Genomic DNA, 23,535 nt, shown 5'->3' on the forward strand with positions numbered 1-23,535 from the left:
AAAAATGTTTTTAGTATTTTCAAGTTACTTGCCAGAACTGAAGGATTTGGAGATGTCACACAAAATTTCAGAATCCCAGCTTCTCTTGAAAGATGAAAGCTATGACTAGAGAAACTCACATTCCACGTTGCTTAGCTGTTCCTTTATCCTGGTTATGTGCTCGCCAGTTCGCATACCCTATGACATCCCCAAAAGCATGGTCAGGAGTTTAGCTCCCCTCTTGTATTGTTTTTTCTTATGGTGAACAGGAAAGTTATTTCTTACTTACACCTATTTCTTTAAGTGGGTCAGGGAGCAGGAAATGAAAGGAATATCAAGGAAGCCAGATGCCCCAAGGAAAAAAAGTGAGAATAGGCGTATTTCTTTAGGAAATAAATAGTTTTTCCTATGCAAAGGATGTCTATGTGGAATGAATCTATTTTAATAACCACAAGAAGCCTGCATGGGAATTGTGGTGGTATGTGGTTTAGTCACTAAATTGTGTTCGACTCTTGTGACTCCATGGATTGTAGCCCACCAGGCTCCTCTGTCCCTGGGACTTCCCAGGCAACAATACTGGAATGAATTGCCATTTCATTCTTTGGGGGATCTTCCCCACCCAGGGATCAATCCTGGGTCTCCTGCATTGCCGGAAGATTCTTTACTGACAGAGCCAGAATTAAGAAGAAAAAAAAAAATGGTAATAATTTGTTTTTAAGTGGGAACAAATAAGTGATACTTTTGAGAAATGCAATTACATGTTAAATGTAAGACTGTTTTCACTTCACTCATTTGTATTACCTATTGACCTTGTAGCTATCTGAGTTTGTCTCCCTATTTAGAAACATGCCCAGATTGACACACATCATCCACCCAGCCCTAGTACGCCTGGCGCAGTACCCAGCAGAGGCTGCCTTGTCCAGCAGTGCTCTTCCTCCATTTCCCTTCTCCTGCTCGGAGCAACTCTCTGCAAAGATAAGGGCAGCACCTATAAACACTTCTGTTAACTAAGTCCACTTCCTTCCTCCCACACAGAGCCTCTCTCACCAGGCCCACAGTCTGGCAAAATGCCCACATTAAGACACGAGACCTTTCTTTGCTAAGATGGTTTTACTCATTCTACAAGGTCACAGGCCTTCAATTACAGCTACACTCAGGGCAGACCTCCAACCCTAGCTCGACCCCTGCGGGAAGAAGTAGATGACCAGTTCAAGATAGCAGCCAGACCTAACAGAGGCATCTACTGTCTACTCAGAAGTCAGCAGCTGCTCAGTAATTATGGGTGATGACAGAAGTCCTCAAGCTCCCAATTTTGAGGGGAAAAGAAAAGGGAGTCTCTGATCAACCATGTTTTGAGTCAAATCTGCATCTCCAAGACCAATCACGCTGGGACACAGATTGGTTGTTTAGTAAACATTTGCTGAATAGAGAATGTGGCTCTACTCTCTCTGGCCTCTCAACAGGAATCTAACTCTCTGTTATTAGTTAGACCCGACTTCTAGTAATATTATTACTACCTTGTCGTATAGTCCACAAAGGGCTTCTACAAGAAGTTCCTTACTTGACTCAATCAGGGAAACGGTTATGCAGGTACGGCTGGTTTTATAATAACACTTCCAAATTACAAAAGAGAAAATAGAACTCAAGAGAGTTTAAAGTGACTTCTTCAAGGTCAAAGAATGAGTTCTAGGGCTCATGTTTACTATACTGTTATCCAAGTCACCATAAACTAGACATATGAGCAGGGAGATAACACTTAAAATTGTGAATTATTACAACATTATAGATCTTTAGAGAGAAACAGATACTATATACTATATACTATCTAAAACAGATGTTCTGTTAACAAAAGCAATATTAAACAACAAGGGAATGCAACTCAGGAAAAAGAAGTCAAGATTTTTTAAAATGTTTTTATATAGAAATATTTTACAAAGATTTTACAACATAGCAAATCATTACATCATACTGTAGAAAGAAGAAAAAGATTAAACCTCAAGAAAAAAGAAAGTGCTCAGCACAATGTATTGCAGTCTCCATGAAAGTGCATGAACGGTTAAGGCAAAGTATGCCGCTGGTATTGGCATGCTGCAAAATGACTTGCAAAACAGTTTTGAAAAAATATATATAAAAAAGGATTTTTTTCCCTCCATTTTTCTCAAAGACGTTTGAAAGGGATACATTTATGAACAGTTTTGCTCTACGACTAGGTAAAAATAACTCCTGGGTACAAAACAGTAAAAGTAAAAATGTTCTACCGAGCATGTTAAAAGTAAATCAAATGATTTATAAAAACAAAACCTTTCCAAATTTGGGCCTGCTTTCTACATTTAACTTGCCAACTCCCTCATGTTCCAAGACAGAGATCATGAAGGATAGCTGTATGAGTTAAGTCCAGATCTTGACCTTCATGTGACTTTTAACTCCTAGTTTCTATGGCCAAACTACGGACACGTTTGAAGTCCTCATGCCTTCACTGTATTATAAATCTACCCTATAGCTTTGCTTTTACCTGTAGCTTACACAATAACCATTTTATGAAGTGCTACATATGCTTAATACAATATTTTGCCCTAGCTGATAAGAAAAATACAAAGGTGCTCTCTAAAGTTAAACCATAAACCCTATTAAAGAATTCTAGTTAAGTATTTCATTTCTCCACATATATGTCAATCCCTTAACAGCAACAGGACCAACAGGGATAATACTGGTTATCAAACTTTAATCTTCAAACTTGGAAGAGAATTTGTTTTTATAATATAACTGAGAATAAGATTTTTTAAAAAGTAAATTAACTAGACTTGAACAAGAGTGTTAGGGCAAACTGACATATCTGAATTCTAGTACAGATAATTAATATCTGCCAAAAAATAACTTAATTCACCTGACTAATCCCTCTTCTATGGAAAATTTTACACTCTTACGAGAAACAGGGAAAATCAGTGTTACTATTCTAGTCTCTGTTGAGTTTCTCTTTCTCTATTTTTTTTTTTCTATCCTTAAATATAAGGAAAATTAACCAGCTCATTTCTCCTGGCTTGTTTCCAACTAGCTTTTGGCCCTCAAGGCATAGCTATGGTAAAACCAGAGAGAGACACCCAGCAATTTATTGGAATTCTGAAGAACAAAATACGCACATGTGCTCTACATAATCTAGTAACATAATCTAGGGGTGGCAACAGCTGCACTGCCTTACACGTCAGAAGTATTAGCTTGATCTGCATCTGTAACTTCTTTATCATCACGACCACAGGCAAAAAGCTGGGAGCCCAGAGTTTTCTGGGCAAACCGGAAATACATGATGTGGCCCATTGCCACAAAGGAGACTGAAATCAGCACAAGCAAGCCGAAAGCTTCAGGATTCGGAGCCAGGATGACCATGATGAAATGCAGAAGATCAAGAAGATAGTTCATGGAGTTCTGTACACCATTTATAATGCCTCTTTCAGATTCAACAACATTTTCTTGCAGCAACTGTGTCACAGTTAAATCAAAGGACCAAAGACCTAAAATAAAAGATATTTCTTAGAAACTTAATTTTAACTTAGAGCCATACATTTCAGAACTATACATTAAATATCTGTTGACATATACAAAATACATACTTAACACTATTACCTTAAAATCACCATATGTATATTTATCATAGCTGAATTTTAGAGAGTTCAATTAATAAATACTGTGCTATTATTGGTTTCAAGAAATTGTTTTTACAGCCATAAGAAACAATTCTTTTCTGTGATTATTCATACTCTGAAAGCAGAACTCTGAAATCAGAGACATAATAAATCCTATTATAATTACTAGTATTTTTAAAGTTTAAAATGAACGGACCTAATATATTGTTAGGTTTAAAGTGTAAGGAAACTTTAAGCCATTAATACATTTACTGCTTTCGTTCTCAAGCCCCTACAATAAAGCTGTCTTACTTTAATATTAATATACTTAATAAATTAATGAACTGCTTTGTATCACAAGATAAATATGGTTTCATTTCAAGAATGAATTCAGATAGAGATAATTCATCAGTACTCTATTAATGATTAGTTAGACTTTCCTTTGTAAGAGGTTTTTACATTATGCCTCCTTTCAGAGCTATAAAAACCATTTGTTTGGCAAAGTATACAACAAAGAAATATCAGGTAGAGAAGAACTCTGAAGGATTTTTCTCTATTGTGTCTTATTTTTTTTAATTTAAATCCCACTTTTTTTAACTTTATTGCACTGAACTATTTGCTAAATTACAGTCCTTTTGGTAGAGTTATAATAATAAAAAGGCTCTAAATTACTAAAATTATAATCATTATTGATAATATCTTTTTTAAAATTAACTAAATTACATTAAAAGAGAAAGATATCCACTCAGTAAAAAATCTTCAAGCCCTAACCATGTTTTAAGAAAGTACATATACATACACATTCTACAAAATACAGGTTCTTTTAAACTATAAAGTTAAATTTTCATAATAAATGACTGGATTATACCTAAGAATAGAGTGGATTTTGCTTAAATTAACATTCAGGGAATATTTTAGCCCAATTTCTGCTGAATTATCTGAACCTCCATTGCAAAAAGACACTTTAGTTCATGAATATACAAAAGGAGACTTCTTACCGATTCTAGCAGCAATGACGCCTGCAAACAGCAGGCTGACAGAGATTATAGGCACGGATTCAGAACTCATCTCTGGGACAGTACTAGCAGGAACAGACCCATTTGACATGTGCGCATCAGCTGTAGAGATGATTTCAGACATTTTTGTAGGTGTAATTGAAAGCGGTTCTGTTTGAATGAACCTAGTACGGATATCTTCGAAAGGTGAAACAGACAAGTCCAAGGGGCTTCCAGGCATGAACACGGAGATCACACACAAGATCAGACAGGAAAGCTGCGCGATTCCTGAGATCAGACCAGTCCGAACCAGGCCACATCTCCGACGCAGCCATGTAAAAGCCACAGTTCCCATTATTCCAGTTATGGCCGATGCGCCCATCAAAATACTGAGGATGGACCCGCTCAGCCCCTGAGTGTAGGCGTACCCTGTAGTGATGCAGTCAAAGCCCAGGACAGTCATATAGAGGAAAGCAAGACCCATGCCCGCAAGAAACACAGACTGGTTGTAATAGGATACCCATCCATCCCGGAAGGTGCGGAAGGGCTCAGCCATCTGCGAGGCACAGCTTGGCTCTTGCTCATGTTCAAGTTCATGGATGTCAGGGTCTTTCTCACCCATTAGATGAGTTCCCTCCAGGGGTTTTGGCTCAGATTCTGTTAATAAAAGACATTATTATTTGAAGGAGGGGATATGGAGGAAAAAGCTAACTACCTTATACAGTAATTTTCTTCTCCCCTTTCCCTCACCCATGGAGGGCATCACCCATGGACACCCTCGGCTACTACAATATAATATGTATTTTCTTTTACTCATCTAAGGATTTCAGCCAAGGAATAAACTCCAAGTATTTACATTATAAACAAAATACTATTGATACTTCTCCCCTCCCCATTCCCCCTCTCTCTCAGAAACTATAATCCCACCAAAGTAAACAGCAGGAAAACTTATCAGATAAAATATAATAATTGTCTGAGAAAATACACAACCTTATTTTTGAGGCCCATTTAAGATTCCATTTGCTCAGAAGCCCAACTTCCTCTTCTCTTCTTGAAAAATGTCCACCTCATATCCTCACTCTCTTCCACTGTCCTACAAAGGGCATGTAACTCCCTTCTTTACAGACTTCTAGGAATTCTCTTCTCTTTCCCCCAGTGCTCTTCCCATCACTATGCTCAACTTTGCCCAGCCCTCAATTAATTGCCCCTCTGTGCCTGCTATTCATGTTAAAAAAAAAAGGGCCAGAGGCCCCATTCCAACTCCTTGAGGTTCAACCTAGATTTGTTCCACAGATCCTCAAAAGACTGGATTTTAGCTAATTACCATGTTGATATGGTTAACCTCATGCAGGCCATCATTAATAACTAAACCTGACATAAATTCAGAATTATTTTGGTCTCAACCAACATATAGGATCTGCAAATCAAAATAAAGGGACTGAACATTTTGTTGAGTTTACCTTTGTATAAATTCAGCCGTTTCAACTCAGTTTCCTCTTTAGGAGGAGCCTTCACAGCTAGAGCAGGGGTTTTCTGGTAAACCTTCCAGAGCAGAAAGTATTCCACACACATGGATACCAAATTCCATGCCGAAATGAAACCACAGCCAATGACTGCAGAGCCAAATGTCATAATCTGGCCAACAGCCATGGGGGCCAAGATGTTGGTTAACTGGTCAATCCTTCGTATTGTAGCATTCATATCTACAGAGAGAGGTGGAGAAGGCAGGGAAGTGTGCAAATCTATCAAAGAGAGACTGCCCACTTACATAATACAACTAATAAACCAAGAGTATTGATTCCTAAGATGTAAATTTCTAAAAGCATTCTGCAAGCAAACAATTTTGTTAGAAAATCAATTGCTGTTTGGAGCAAGTCACATTAAACTTGCCTCAAAAATCATGATTCTCTAGGATTATATAAATTAGTCTAACATCAGCTTTTTAAAAATGAATTCAATAGTAACTCTACATTCATTTATTTCAACAAGCAGTTATTAAATGCTTATCATGAATTAGGCTATGACAAAAAATGAATACCCTTCCTGTCTTCATGAAGTTTATACTTGCATGAGAAAACAAAGACAAACAACAAGCATATAAATACACAGCAAGTCAGAGGTTCATTAAAGACTAGAGTGAAAATGCAGAAAAGGGGCATAGAGAGAGCTCAGGGGAAGGGGGAACTTCAGTTCTATATATGGCAAGGTCAGGGAAGAACTCACTGAAAAAAAGAGAATATCACAGCAAGGCATGAAGTAGCAGGAGGCAAAAGAGTGAGTCCTGTGGGTATTAGGGAAAAGACAATCCCAGGCCAAGACAAGTGCAAAAATCCTGGGACAGGAGGAGCATGCCCAGAAGAACAGCGAGGAGGACAGTAAGACTGCAGCAGAATGAGGAAGGGCGAGGATAAGAAGAGATGAGGTCAGAGAGGGAGGGACTGGCCCAATCAGGCAGGATCTTAGCCTACTACTTGGAAATCAATTTTTATGCCGAATGACTTAGGAAATCTTTCGAAGCTAATGAACAGAGAGGTGGTACCACTGGACTTGTATTTTCAAAGGTTCATTTTGGCTGCTGTGATGAGAAAACAGTGTGCAGTGTGTAGTGTGTGTGCGCGTGTGTGTGCGCGCGCGCATGGGTGGGGCGAGGGTGTGGACAGCAGTGCAGCCAAGGAGACAGGTGGAGACGATGCGTGGGGGAGCAAGACAGTAACAATGGAAACAGAGAAACAGATACTGGATATAATTTAAAGGAGAATCAGGAAGACTTGAAAACAGATTAGATATGGTACTCGAGAGAGAAAGAGAAGAATTACAGATGACTCTAAAGTTTTTATACTGAGCAACAATTGGAAGGACAGAGTTTCCACTTACCAAGAAAGGGAAGACTTCAAACGAATCAGGTCTGGACAAAAGAACAAGCATTTGGTTCTAGAGGTGTTGACTTCTCTAGGTATTCTGACATTCAAGAGGCTCTGTCAAGCAGACAATTAAACATACAGCTCTGGAGTCCAGGGAAGCAGCAGGTACCAGGTCTGCGAGTCACCACCAGCTGCTTGATTTTTAAACCAAAGACACTGGCTGAGACCAAGCGACTGAGTATAGACTGATGAGGTCTGCGGACTGAGTCCTAGGCATGCCACTGTTCAGAGGTCAGGAGGATGAAGAGGAACCAGCAAAAGAGGAGAAAAACCAGCAGAGTGTGGTGTCCTAAACCAAGAGACAGCAATGTTTCAAAGAGGAGGAAGTGATCAACTGGCAAGCAGTGGTGTTAAGTCAAGAAAGATGAGCATGGAGAAGCAGCTCTAGACAGGTCACATGGAAGGTACTGAGGACCTTAAAAGGAGTAATTCTGGTAGGCAATGAGGGCAAATGCCTGATTGAAGCTGCTTAAAGAGACAGGTCATTGGAAAAGACCCTAATGCTGGGAAGGATTGCGGGCAGGAGGAGAAGGGGACGACAGAGGATGAGATGGTTGGATGGCATCACTGACTCAATGGACATGGGTTTGGGTGGACTCCGGGAGTTGGTGATGGACAGGGAGGCCTGGCGTGCTGTGATTCATGGGGTCACAAAGAGTCGGACATGACGGAGCGACTGAACTGAACTAAAGAGGTTGGCGCCAACTCCAGGGGACACCATTTCTATTATATTCTAAGTGAGTGGCACTGTCCAGCTTCACAATGTGAATGCTGCACCCTCCTCCACCAGCCCTGGTATTATGGAAAGCAAGGCCCCAACCAAACAAAGGAATTGGAAAGAGTGAGCACAGATATTTCTTTTTGTTAAGTTTTGTTCAAAAGGAGAATAAAGAAATGGGAGTGATAGAGGGGGTAAAGAAGGGCATTTTTAAGATAAGCAATGTTACAGCATGTTTATATGCTAATGTGAATGATACAGTCAATGAGAAAGGATAGAATCTGAGTCTCCGCACAGGCGGCAGAGCTGTTCTTAGATAGGACCACAAGCAATTCACAAGTGTAGGTCACGTAAATGGCTGTAGGTACAAGTGGGAAGAGGCAACACGTGAAGACGGGAGCACATGGAAGTTCTCTTCTCATCTTTCCATTTTCTCAGTAGAACACAAGGCAAGGTCATCAGAGAAAGTGAGGATGGGCGAGGCGGCACTGAATGTACGAGGAAAAAGTAAGATGCAGTCCTTTAGCAAAGTGGGAGGAGGAAGGGACCAGAGAAAACTGTATGATCATACAGCAGCATGAAAGGGCCAGCTTGAACCCAGTGGTCATGAATTTTAAGTGAGAGCAGTGAGCAAAATTGTGCTTTTGTTTTTTTCACCAGTCATGTGCTACCATGGAGAGCTGGACTTAAGCAGGATCTTATGAAAGGAGTAACAAAAGGAGAGGAGGCCAAGTGAACTGAGGGTGTATACTAGGAGGCATTTATGTGGTTGGAATGACTGAATTTGGAATTTAAACTGGGTAAAGAGAGGAGACGATGGGGTCATGAGCAGTGGAATTGATGCCTTGCAGGTGCCAACCAGGCTGGCGCATTGCTGTGACTGGGGAACCAGGAGGAGTGAGCTGATAAGACAGGAGGTATAGTTCAAGTCTTGGATGCCAAAGATTGCGATTAGGGAAGGGGAGGGTTTAGCAGTGATAACAAGGTCTTTTCGTATGACCATGGGAACATATAGCTGAGTTAGAGTGGAGGACAAGATGCATAAAGGAGAGGAAGTCAAGAAAATAACCTACTTTCTCATTTTCTATCTCACAGAGTAGACTGAAAATTGAGAAAGTCCTTATCAATCATGTGGGGCACCTTGGAAAAGCATTATATGACTAATAAGAACATTAACAGAAAACCGTCATTATTCTTTCCCTCACTCTTCCTGGTCCTCAACTGCCTTCCAATTAGTCCTATGCATGCAGAACGCCTGCATGATAACAGGAGAACTTTGACATATTTCACCTTTCACTTGAGAAGCAAAGGCAGTTTTCATTGATCTTGTACATAACCAATTTTGCAGAGGCCTCATTAACTTCCAACTGCCCCTGCTAATAATTTCTTAACATGGAAATGTAGGATTGCTCCTAATAACTCAATAACTTGAATCCAAAAATCAAACATTCATGAAAACATACACTTGAATCTGAAGGCCTCAGAACAACAATGAAATGTAATTTAAATGATTTGTTACTTTTTCACTACCTCCCTTTTCAAGAGCTCATGAAACTTCCTAATGCCACCAATTTCTTTTCTTTATTATCAAAATTTAGAAATTTCTATCTGAGGAAGCTAATAATGTTTAGATGTAATGTAGTATCAGAAAAGAGATTTCATTTTTCTGAAGTAGAATTAATTAAATAACTTTTGAAAAAGACATAAACATTTTACTGGTAACACACTAGAGAAGAACTGGTCCTCTCAATGTGCAAACATACTCTTTCTCACAGGCTTGTATTGATTCTTACGCAAACACACAAACGTGTGCTCATTTAATTCCAATTAAGTGTTTTCAGCTGCAGCTGTGACAGAGCGGACATCAGTAACCACTTGCTGTTATAAAGGGTATATATCTTATAGAATAATAAAGAACATATTTGCTGAGCAAAGAGCACCTAGCAGTTTTGTCTACCTCAAATATGAAGACAATTTTCAGTCAATGGAGTCCAAGTAAGAAATGTATCTACCTTACTTGATCAAGCCAACCAGCAGATGTTTCTCTAGAATGATGAACAAGAAAAATCTCATAGGCTATGAACAAAAAGCAATTAACAAAGGAAATGAAGAAGGAAATAAAATAACAGATGGAATAAAAAGTCAGGGAAAGGAAATTTCAAACAGATTTGACAGGCTAAGGGTCATGATTCAAGAGAAGACTTTAATAAGACACTAAATCAAGTACTTAGACAAATTAGTTGACAGATTAATTAACAGTATATATGCGGAAAAAGTACCTTTTCTGGAGTTGTCTAAACTGGATGGTAACAACTATATTTTGACCTGATGCCACTGAAATTAGAAAACTTTTCAACCTTCCAGAGAATATCTCTCTTGTTCTTTACCCTCAGTGATACAACTTCCAATTTTATAAACTACTCTGAAAACAAGAAACATTGGGATGAGGGATTGGGAACAACTAGCTTCCAGCTGACAACCGTCCCTCTTCATGGGCACACCCTTACCCCATCACGTACATTTTACACACACTCACACGTGTGCGTGATGCACATGAGCTCAGTTGGTCCTGCCCAGCCTCCTGCTTGGTTTTGGCAGTCTTTGCCAGCAACCTCAAAAATCGGCCTGCATGAACATAAATTACTCCTGACCGGACAGGTGTGTATCTGTGTACAGAGACACAGAACCAGAGGTGCTGCGCGGGCAGCCCCCTCCTGCCGCACCTTCCCCCTTTCTCTTTTGCTTTTCCTTTGCCCTCCTCTTTTCTCATCTGTTCTGTACCTCTGCCTTATAGCAGGAATACTACCAAAAATCCATGGTGAGAGCCTTGCTGACCCCCAGGATGGAAGAATTATCTGTTCCTATTTTGAAGGACCATTTTCAATTAGTTTTTAAACAAATATGGAGGTCAAAACTTGAGGAAAAACAACATGGAAGTTTTCCTTCTTTAGGCTCTATCCTGTACTTGTGGCCGAATTTGAAACAGCACCACTTCCTAAACTAATTCACAGTGGACAAGAGTTCAACAGGCAGCTTACTTCCTTTCTTAAACTCCAAAAACTCCAGAAGGTTAGAAAATAAACTGGTTAGCCTGGATTCTTCCATTATGCAATGATTCCTCAAATAAAGAAAGACAGCTGAGAAGTGGCCAGTCATATTTTTGTTGCTTTCCTGGAATATCACTTTATAGTCAGAAAGGTCCCAGAAAATTACATGGGATCTTTGTTTTGTTACTTATTTATTTATTTAGATATTTAGCACAAATTAAAGATTCTGAGTAACTTTCTCTTTACTCAGGGCTTTTTTTCCCCTCTAATTATAGACTCTATAGACTTCACAGTCAGCATGAGTTAAGAAATTCAGATAAGAGAAAGAAAATCATCTTAAAAGCTAACTGTTTCCCCAAATACATTTAAACAGATATATGTGATCTATTTTTAAAATATATCCTTTTGTACCCTTTGAATTTCAAAACATTGGCATACATTAACATCCTTAAAATAACACACTAAAAGAGAAAGAAAATAACAGGAGAAAACACCAAAAAAGGGACAAAATCTTATCTTTTAATTCTATGTGACTAAAAGAGATATGGAGTTATTTCCTGTTGGTAAATGATCACAGGAAGAAAAATCAGTGAGAATCACTACTTTAGCTCTAGAGAGAATTTTCTGCAATACAGGCTTTCCTGTGCTAAATGCATCTTCCATACTCACTGGCCTCTAAAATCACTGTGGTATCTCTATCTGAAGCAGTATTATTACTGCTATCACAAAGTGATGACTTGAGCAAATCCTTCTTTTTCTTCATGTAGACCTTTCACAGATTTTGTTCCCTTTCTCTCAACTTCCTGTCTTTTTTTTTTTAACCACGTGTCTAGTCAAAGTTGTTTGCTAACCCCAGTACTTAATCTTGCCTCTGTGTCCTGGGATAAGCCACTAAAGTGATCCGGAATGGTCTTGTCAGTCAGGAAGGCTGGCAATGAGTTTGTAATACCCATCAATCTTAGTGACTAGCAGAGTTGACTCAGCTGACCTGATCAGTAAATAAGTGTACATTCCTCCTTCTCTCTGCGCAATTTCAATCCATCTGTGTCTGGGTGCTGTATGGAGTAAGGGGTGAGTAGGGAATGTTGAGTAAGGTAGGTTACTCTAAGCCCAAGTATTACTGACGTAATGGATATATTGCTTTGTAAGCATTCTTCAGCCTTTGTTTGCCCTCTTGTACATTTCCAATGGACAACTAAAATGCAAGTTTTGGAAGACCTACATTCTATCCTATACTTCTTGAGTGTTCATAACAGCAGTTATAGTGCATCATACATAATGTAGTAAGAGTTATCAATTAGAACTTTAAAGTTGAAGGAATTAACGTCCAGAGTCTATCCTAGAATCGTGTGTGTGTGTGTGTGTGTGTGTGTGTGTGTGTGCTGCATATTCAGTCACGTTCGACTCTGCCACCCCGTGGGCTGCCGTGTGCCAGGCTCCGTCCACGTAGTTTCCCGGGCAAGAATACTGCAGCAGATTGCCATTTCCTTCTGCAGGGGATATTCCTGACCAGGAATCAAACCCACATTTCTTGCATCTCCTGCATTGGTAGGAGGGTTCTTTACCAGCTGAGCCACATATTTGTTTCTATTTGTTTGGATAAAAATAACATCCACAATATGACCAATAAGTAGTGACAATAATAACCATAGTATGATGATAAAATTCATGTCAGATATTCGCTGTTTTAAGTATTTGAAAGAAAAAGCTCAAAAGAAATATTCTTCTATTTGCCAGGTTTTCATAGAATAAAAGAGGTCACTAAGCTATAAATTAGCTTCTTAACAGTGAGATAAATCTTTACCAGGTTTTCATAGAATAAAATAGAAGGTCACTAGCCTATAAATTAGCTTCTTAACAGTGAGACAAATCTTTGTGCTGAGATTGATAATATAAGAAAAAGACTATGCTTTCAATTTAGTATTCCTTAAAATTACTCAGAAAAAAAGGCTTAAGCCTCAGTTATTACCACTGATTTAAAGTGAATCCTAATATAGATCATTTGGTAGAAAGAGAAAAGCAAATTACCTGCTAATCTGCCTCTGTCTTCTCCTGCAACAACAACAATCCAATCCCTCTGGATTGTGATTGCGGTAGCAGTACTGGCCAAGTTTGCAATATTTGCGATTGTGATGATCAAGATATAGCATGAAGTCTAAGGAATTACAGAAAAAACATTAAACTGTCAGTTTTACCACACTGTACTTACTGGTCTTTGGTAGCTTAATAAAATTTTTATTTTAATTTCATAAATTATAAAAAATCATCTTACTTGTAGACATGAAACAATAAGATAGCAGTGGTCAAGTTAAAGGGCATTAATATCTTTCTAATCTGTATCTTCTGTGGTACAAAAACATGTTGAGTGCTCAGGCATGTCTGACTCTTTGTGACCCATGGACTGTAGCCCACCAGGCTCCTCTGTCCATGGAATTCTCCAGGCAAGAACACTGGAGTGGGTAGCCATTCCCTTCTCCAGGGGATCTTCCCAACCCAGGGATCCAACCACATCTGCGTTTCCTTCTTTGGCAAGTGAATTCTTTACCATTGGGCTACCTGGGAAACCCCGTCTGTGGTATACATGATACAAAACAGTCAAATGCACGTTTATATGACCTAGTTATCACAGAGTGTTAACCTCGGGGTAGTTTTTAATTCCTCCCACAAATATGTCCTTTGGAAGAAACACTGAAAGGGAAGTGAAAGGTCTTGCATTTAAATCAGAGTTCTGACATTTTCCAGTTGCATGACAATAGGCAATCAGCTAACATCATCACCTTGCCTCACTTTTTCATCAACAAAATGAAGGGAATAGAGTAGAAGGTTTCTTGGCCATCTAGCTTTGGAACTCTACAATATCAATTCAAATATACCTAAGATTTACTAGTGACACCAAATTTATTGTTTTCCACTACACCCATCTCTGTGCTCTTTTCCGTCAAGCTATCATGAAATTAAAGTGTGAGAAGTTATCTACTCTATGTCCTCAAATAAAAATACCAATTATTATTGGAGGACCACAATCATGACTGATTTATATACATGGATAACATTTCTTATATGGTGTGAACAAATTGTAGGTTAATACTGATGACCTGAAAGCTAGCAACTGGATTATGTAATAAATTCTTTGAACTGCCATTAAAACACAAAAGGAAAGAAAACTAATAGAATAAAATTTAAATTCAAACAACACACAATGAATGCCTGTTATGGGCAAAAAAAAAACCAAACAAAACAAAAGTGGTAGGGGATATTAAAGTAACATGGATCACAGCCTTGTCTAATTCAATGAAACTATGAGATTAAAATTAACCCATTTGCAAAATGACATTCCCTAGCCTCAGAGAGTTTTCCTCTTTTATCACTAACAGACACATCAGGTTTCTGCCATCAAGAATCTTGTTGAGAACTTACAAGAACCCATCCATGGTACATAGTCAGAAGCTCGTTCTTATGTAGGAAAACCATCATCAGGATGACTCCACACAGGATGACTGAAACATTCTGGATCACCAGTGAAGTCTGGGCCACTATACAGAGGGAGAAACAGTGTTCACACACCAAAGTATCTCAATGGAGCTGCTCCCATCCATGTATCACTGTTTTACTGTATTAATGCATATGCAAATTACAAGAAATAAAAACATTCCTACCTGAACTATTTCTAGCAAGACCCAGCATATCACATCAGGTCAGTAAAACTTACAGACAGAATAAAGAAGTACTTCTCATTTTCCCTGGTAAAGCCATTCATAATGACTGCCTTTTCATTTATTCTCTTGAAAGTATACTGTCATAAACAGAACTATATTAGATAAACAAGATTCATGTCTCAGCCCTTTGTAGCTTAGGCAAAAATAAGAACGTGGAAGAGGCTAAGGAAGAGGTCATGGAATTTATGACCTCCTAGATGGTGGGCTGAATTTGATAAGATCGTACGGATGAGTAGGAAAGACATATAAAAAATTGCCAAGAATAAGGCAGCAGTGTGTTCCTTTTAGAACACTAAAGCTATTTGCTTTGCTATGAAATTCTAAACTACATCTTTCCTCAGAGAAAATGGCAGCTTTCTGAGAGTGAAGCATCCGTGTAGACAAGAGCTGACATAAGCACAGGTCAGGATCCAGGGAAGGACACCTTGTAGGCTTTCCTTTGCCACTCGCTGCAGCAGGTGATCTAGGGCAGCATACTTAAACCCTTGTGTCTGTGTCTATAAAGTGAGGATATAATACACATCTATCTGCCTTCCTCACTTTATGGGGTTATTATGATGCTCAAATAAAATACTCATGAAAGCACTCTGAAAAACACAGAGGGTTGTATATGAAAGGTATAATTATAGCTCTTGCCTTGAAGGACAGTAAAGCTCATTCTGACTTGGAAGGCTATATCAAAGCCTCTAGACAAAACAAACTGCTTTCTGAAATTAGTATGAAATAAAATCCCAACATATAAGTCATTCTTTTATTGTACAAGGCTTAAATATCAACTGAATGAGATTCTTGGCTTTCAGAACCCCACAGACCACAGGAAAGGTAGACACGTGAACAGATAATTATAAGAGCATAAGTGAAATAGCAGAGGTATTAACAAAGCTTTAATGGGACTGCAGAAAAAAAACGTGTCTCTAGTTAACTCAGCCTAGAGACATCAAAGATTTTCATGGAGGCAGACACGAGTTGATTACATCAAATAAGGGCAAGACTGCTATCCCACTGAACTCCTCTTCATCCAACTCAACATTCTTTCCTAACTTACAATTTCACTGTTCAACAATCATAAGATTAAAGGTTTCTATATATAGCATTCCCATGCCCATATGTATAGTGATGTAAATAACTGGGAATTTTTTCTAGGATACAAAACCTTTTTCTATATGTTCTTTGGTCTATTGATTCTCAAAATAAAATAACGTCCATCTTGGCTATTTTACTAATAGCATCAAGTCCTAGAATTTGATAATCCAGTTGCTTTCTAACCAGGGGCCGTCATCCTGCATTGAAAGAAACAGATACCTCAATCTTTCCCCAATGACTAAGACAGACATGGCCAGGTCTTAGCATTATCAACTGAATAATTCTGGGAAATTCTGCCCTGAATTATTATCCAAACTGCTCTTATATTCTGAATAATTGAACTGTTTTCTTTTTCTTATACAATGCTTAATGATTTCAGTATTAATACTCTAGATTAATGTCAGTATACTACCATTTCTTCTTTTTTCTTAAAAAATTAGTAATTCAACTCTCTGTGATCAGATGCTCTTTTTTAAATCCATTGTTTTCACTTCCCCTACACACCCGCCTATATGAAACACAGTAACCCAGAGGACAGATGTTAAAGCTGTCCCAGGAACATTGTATTAAATGAACTCCAATGCAAGTCCTGGTTAAAAAGATGCCAGAGTTAAGTAAACTTTTAATGTTTAACATGGTTCACAGAAAAGTGCTATGATGTTAACCATTAACATTCCTAATTTATGAATAGCCAAAAAAGATACCTCCCCAAATCTGTAAGCTCAATACCCTGATATCCCATCTTTCTGTAGGAGTCCCAGGACCCTCCAAGCAGGGGTGCTGCCACTGAGCACCCCACCACTCAGAGAGGGGCTGCAGAGGGTTCGCCACAGGGGTTTCTCCCCAGCGCAGGCCCTGGTCCCATGAGCACAAAGGCTCCTATGACACCACTCACCTTTCAGTCTGGCATTCTTATCCACCCAGTCGCCGATGATGGCTCCCAGGACCAGCACAGAGCCTGCCACCACCAGCCCGTAGACCGCCGTCAAGAGCAGGCTGTTCCCGTAGAGCTCCACCAGGAACACAGACACCGCGAAATGCCACATCCGGTCCCCCTGGGGTCGGAGGAGAGAGAAGAGGCGTTCATAGAGTTTGCGGGCGCGAGTTGCTAGTCAATCATACTCAAAAAGCTGCTTTCCTAACAAAGGGGCAGTTTCCGGCTACATCAGGAGATTTTCAAAGTCAACAATTCCTCTATGAATTGAACGTGGTCAGGTGTTAAAACTGTTCATCCTGGCACAGTGGAAAATATTCCTGCCCAATTACTAAGTAAACCTGAGAGGAAAAGCATATTAATGGAACAAACATACTTATCATTCCAGAAAAGCATACAGTTTCCATGTTCAAGAAGGATTTTTTGAGGTAAAACCTGTTCCCTTTTTTTGTCAGGTTTCTAGCCAGGCCTGGGAGTGAGAGGCATGAAGGAGTTTGCTACTGAACCAGAATGAAACTACAGTATTGTAGTTTACAAACATCAGTATGCCTTGGATGTCAAGTAAAAGCTAGTTTCCCAATTTGTAAATGCTAAGAATGCACTACATTACCTTTCAAGTTTCTTTTACCTATAACATTCTAAAATCTATGTTCTACTTCACAAATAAATTTCAAAGACATAAAACATCAGGACAATCAAAAAGATGAAGTTAATATGTTCAAATTCTGGCACCATATGAAGATGTCAGAAATAAATACATAGATAATTTTAATATTTTGACATAGATGAGTTTTAAAAGGGGAAAAAAAAAAAAAAAAACGATTTCTTCTCTCCAGAGCATATAGGAAATTCTGGAATTCACTGCTGCAAAACGAGTAACAGAAACTTTTAAATGAGTTGAGCCAAATTAATATGTAAGAAGTCTAAAATGGACTTTATTTTGAACTTTTAGGCCCCATTCCTGACTTGTAAGGTTAACCTAAACCAGGACAATAACATTCTATCATAACCTATCCCTATGAGAAATCACTATAGGAAACTAAATTCCCAGGCTAGCCTCCATAGTTACGGATTGGAAGCAGTACTACACTCCTAGTTCTTTCCAACGTCTTAACATCCTCTTGACAAATTTAGTGTACAAGGAGCAATGTATTATCCTGCTATGTCATATGATTTTAAACATTTAATAAAGCCAAGACAACAATCTGATGCATCCAAAGTTAAATGGATACGCATACTGTAGTAAACATTTACAATAAGTTTCATGTAGACCAGTATTTCTCAAATGGGGGTGATCCTCCAGGGGTCACTTAGCAACATCTGGATCTATTTTGGGTTGTCACAACTGTGAGGGTAGGTTTACTACTGGCATCTACAGTCCCTACAACAAAGAATTAATCAGGCTAAGATGTCAATAGTGCCAACGTACAGAAAATTTGGTGTAGAGGGTTATGAACATTATTTAGAACCACAGTTGAAAGTTAACATGAGAGTAGGGCCTTGAGGGATGGGGTGAATAAGGACAAGTAAACGTCTGGAAACCAGGGGAAGCAGCATGTTTGAAAGACTGATTCTCACTTGATGGTCTGGAATGTGAGCTCTAGCATAGGCCTCAGCGCAGGGCAAAATCCCAGACTAGAAACACAGCAAATAACCGTGCAATCAACAAAGCGGATGCGCAGGGGTCCTGGCTGTAAATGAGTGCAGAGTAAGACTAAGTTATCAACTGTAATGTTCTGGTACACTAGATCTGTTACATGAATGTTCCAGAAGTTTGAGGTTTAATTAGTACCATAATTCACATTTCTCATACAGCTTTTTAAAGTTTGCTTTGATAATAGAAAATGTCTTCCACTTAAGTAGGAATAACGTTTCAAATACCATTGTACTAAATGACTAAAAATATATGATACAGCTTGTCTGAAAACAATAAAAAGACAATTTATACATTAAGATAAAAATGTCAATAAGAGTAACAAATTAACCTATTTTCTTAACCTTTAACATGAGAAGTACATTTAGATTTGATTAGAATAAAATGGGATGAGGAGAGCAGAGGTGCTTTATCCTAATCTCAATCCTCTAAAAAGACAAACACACATAAATGCCTCAAATGGTAGCCTGCCTCCATGAGAGAATGTCCTCTTTCCTAGCGTAAAGAATAAGAAATATTATTCCGATTGCTTCTTTCTTTCCTTTATTACACTTATTCTATTGAAGAACAGTTGACTTTCTATGTTGTGTTAGTTTCTGGAGTACAGCAAAGTGACTCAGTTACACATTCTTTTTCACATTCTTTTCCATTACGGTTTATCACAGGATATTGAATACAGTTCCCTGCGCTATGTAGTAGGTTCTTCTTTCTTTCTCTGTTGTTTTACTCCTATATTTTTTTTCCAAAAGAATCTGTTTAGGATTTTTTAAAGAAGGACTTTGAAACAAGTGCCACAAAAGTTTTCTCTCTTGCCGCCTCCCTGATGGAGAAGAATAAAACTGCTTCACTTGCTCCGATTTCCAAAGGCTTAGGCTTTAAGAAGTAACAGGCTCAACATTCACCAAGCGCAAGAATCAGGTAAAGTCTCTGTAAACATTGACCAAGCGCAATCTCAGGCCCACCCACCCATTCTTTCCTAACCTCCATTTCCTGCCCTCCCACAAGCTCTCATCATACTTTGAGGATTTGTTTACATGGTCATCTACTTCCAGGGCACTGAGCCAAAGGCCAAATGAATGTCATTACTGCACTGAATACTTTTTGAGAGGCTACTATGTACCCAACCATACTGCAGGCACTAGAAATTCAGCAGTACATAAAAATCAAGATCTATATGTTCATGCTGCTTGCATCCCAGTGAACAGAGACCTAAAGTAAACCCAGAGTAGGCCAGGTGGTACAAATGCTATGTGGAAAAATAAAGTAGCGTGGGGCAGGAAGGTGGCATTTTGCATGAAGCAGACCTATGAGTAGAAATCCAAGGAAGTAACAGCTGGCGCCATGCAGACATCTGGCACGTAAATGGAGCCAGTCCATAGCATGATGCATAAGGTAGTAACACTGGCCACCCTTTTTCACTGCCTTACACTGTTAGTTATCTTTTTGTAATTAGATACATTGTTTAAAACCCATACCAAATTACATCATAAGTTTCTTGAAAACAGGATTCACTTCTTGCCATATTTTGTATTCTGATAGCACAGAGTAAAATATATTGATCCACTGGCAGAAAGAAATGAAGTCAGAAACAAAAAGCATTCAACCTCACACAAATCTAACTCAATATAACCTTCTACCCTAACACCTATATACTCAGCGTACAGGAAACCGTGGGCGATGGATAGATAGATTTGTATACACATGCATATATAATAAATAAGCACATTTATTTTGTTGCAATAAAATCAGGCAAAGCGTCAAACAGGAGACAATACTCAAAAAGCAGAATTATCTAGCGTTAGAGAGCATTCCTTTTTTGCACTCTTCTGCACCAAGAAGTGAAAACCCACTAAACCTTACCCAGCTGTAATTGCTGTGTTTTGTTTTAATCCAAGTTTCCCACAAGAACTCCTTTTGCTCAATTATCTTTAAGACTGGAGTAACCATCTGTCATTTTTCTTGTGTTTTGTAAGACAAAAAACAAATCCTCCTGGAACAATCACAGTTCCACTCTTTTGGCAAATCTGACCTGTTAACCTACTAACGAAAGGTCATAAAAACCTAAAACTTAATCAGTATTTGGAAGTTAGGCACCTTCTTCCCCTAAGAAATAGGTCCAGATCACAAGATAAGCATTTCAGACACTTACGTCTATCACTTACCACTTTTTTTTTTTTTTAATTTTATTTTATTAGTTGGAGGCTAATTACTTCACAACATTTCAGTGGGTTTTGTCACACATTGACATGAATCAGCCATAGAGTTACACGTATTCCCCATCCCGATCCCCCCTCTCCACTTACCACTTTTTAAAAAAATACTCAATACTACTGAATTAAATTGGAAGAGTAATTTAATTGGATTTAAATTAATTAAGGGCAGTTTCACTCGATTTCTACTTAGAATCATCAGTTACCGGAAATGAAACTCTGGCCAAGTCTACTTTGTTTACATGTATTTGCAGAGTCATCCCTGTCTAAGCCTCTGGGGAGATAGAAGCTGGCCTTTCTAAAAAACCATCTTTGAACTGCTCTTTCTTAAAGAGCTGATAACCTAGCTTAATAATTTCCCAAGGGCATGGGTACAGATTTCCTCATACTATAGTTTGCATTGTAAGTCTTAAGGATGATCCAATAGCAGTTTCCAATTTAAAAAGAAAATAACATTCACAAAATTTACTCTCAAAATTCCTTCTCCATACTTACAGTTCTGTAAAACAGAAACATATGGTTCTGTAACTATCACACATGACACATGGATAAAATATACTCAGATTTATTGCTTTAAACAGTAAGACTAATTGTTTAATTTAAAAGATTTTATCCATCCAAATGATTTAATAATCAAAAACACATCTATCATCCTTTGGGGGTTATTCTTTGGGGTCGGGGGATGTTGGTGAAGGAACCCAGGCCTACAGAAACACTGGGACTCTTCCAAAACCACATAAGAAGTCAGAGGGTGACTTATCAATCAGCTGCTGATTTTCATTGGATGATGGCTTTTAAGATAGACTAAGATATCTCACACATATCTAGCTACAGATAACATTTGAAAAGACCAGAATTTTCATCACTCATATATTTGTTCTTGGGGTCCATTATATTTACATTAATCTTAGAACTGCTATTTTTAGCCTGTTAGTCATGCCATTATTCTACTGTATTTTCATAGTGTGGTGTGCTGGAACTTATCTTAACTAAAGAAAATAGAGAAATACCTTAAAATATGTAAAAACAGAAAGTAATATCAGTGAGACATTCATCCATTCTTAGTAGCAGATACTACCATTTATTAAGCCTTGTAAGGCAACATACAATACAAGATAATCCTGCCTTTTTAAATCCTGTCTTCGGATAGCTGTTGGTCTACATAAAGTATGATAACCTAAAAATTAAGTAGCATTCACCAACACCTATGGGAAAACATCTTTGGTGAAAACAACTTACAGCATGTGTGTCCAATTGATTTCTTCAGATGCATGACAAAACTGGAAGATGGCTTAATACAACTGGCCCAAATGAAAGGAAACAAGAAATTGTGCAAGTATGTTGTAAGAGTTACTGTAGGTCATCACTTACCCAAGTAGACAGAGAATGACCAAGGTAGAGAAGGAATTTTGCAGAGGTCAGGTAGTTTGCCAAGGAGCCTGCAAAGATACACAGTGAGGAGATAAAAAGCATGTTTAGTCCCTTGAGCGAGCTGAGGTTGGAATGCTCATTCATTTGCTCTTATTAAATACAATTATTAAAAACTGCTTTGTGGGGCAAACCATGTAGATTTCATCAAGCCACCTAGAAACTGATGGGTAGATGAAAAATTCAGCATGACCTATTATTGGTCAAAACCTGCAAAACTTCACATACAGTGACGAACGCTCTTGTTTCAACAGTCTTAAACGCCATTCTGTTTTTAACAAGGCAATCCAAACCTTCTAGTCGATTCCATCCTCGTTTGTGTGCAAAATCCTTTCCCAAACCTTGAAATTCCTTTCTTCCTTAACCTCCACCAAAACAGGAGTCAAAAGAGCTGCTAAGCACGCTGGTTAAGAGCTGAGCCACATTCCTCCAAAACCCGCGTGGAGCTGCAGGTCTCCACCGAACCAACCTGTTTCTACGCCATGCGTGGGCTCAACTCACCACAGCATCCTCCCTGACGGCTCTGCTGGCTCGTCCTGGTCATGGCACCAGACGCCCCCCGCTTGTTCTTCTGCTGTTCCTGCGGCTCCTGCTGAGGCGTTTGTCACCAGGAGTGCAAGAAACTGAAGAAAGCACCGCCGAAAACACAACAGCTCTGTGCAAAAAGCCTCCGACGACGACTATGATAAAAACAAAAAGGGAAACGGCCGGGGGTCTTCTTTTAGTCTTCTTTCCAAACTTAGCTAACACTGTAGCTGAAGTTGGAAAGGCAAAGCCTTATGGAAGCGGGTGGAGGGGGCTCAACAGGCCGTCCGAACCGACTCGGGAGCCTGCACCACCACCACCACCGCCGCCGCCGCCGCCGCCGCCGCGGGCCGGGCCCGGGCCGCCACTTATACGGGGACGGGGGCGGAGCTCCGGCCGCCGCCGCGGCGCGAGGCCAGGCGCCCCGCAGCCTTCCACGCCCTTCCTAGGAGTCGCCGCCCACCCGCGGCCCTCGAGGCCGTCTGGCCGCAAACGACCCGCGGGCCTGGTGGAGCCTTCGCCGGACGGGCTGAGCTCGCCGGCTTCCCCGCCCTCCGGGAGGCCGCGAGACGAGGTCGGGGAGCCCGGGCAGCCAGCCGGCTGGGCGGTGTCGGGGCCGGCGAGAGCCAAGGCCCGGGCCGGGCTGCCGAGCCGCGCTTCGCACCGGCGGCCTGGTCGGTCGGGGAGCGGGCTGCCGCCGACGGTCGA

At 39.5% G+C, this 23,535-nt stretch overlaps 1 protein-coding gene across 1 annotated transcript; it reads right to left on the reverse strand.

Moving 5' to 3' along the window:
* Positions 1-1,810: 1,810 nt before the first annotated feature.
* Positions 1,811-23,311, reverse strand: SLC40A1 (solute carrier family 40 member 1). The gene is made up of 8 exons (XM_065931914.1): positions 22,804-23,311; positions 22,246-22,313; positions 16,972-17,131; positions 14,695-14,810; positions 13,306-13,432; positions 6,052-6,294; positions 4,595-5,248; positions 1,811-3,485 (listed from the first exon to the last, which is right to left on the reverse strand). Exons 1-8 carry the CDS (start codon positions 22,844-22,846, stop codon positions 3,172-3,174), a joined length of 1,725 nt encoding a protein of 574 aa, XP_065787986.1. The 5' UTR covers positions 22,847-23,311; the 3' UTR covers positions 1,811-3,171.
* Positions 23,312-23,535: the final 224 nt, after the last annotated feature.

Source organism: Muntiacus reevesi, chromosome 3 (assembly GCF_963930625.1).
Source record: "Muntiacus reevesi chromosome 3, mMunRee1.1, whole genome shotgun sequence".
NCBI classification, from domain to species: domain Eukaryota; kingdom Metazoa; phylum Chordata; class Mammalia; order Artiodactyla; family Cervidae; genus Muntiacus; species Muntiacus reevesi.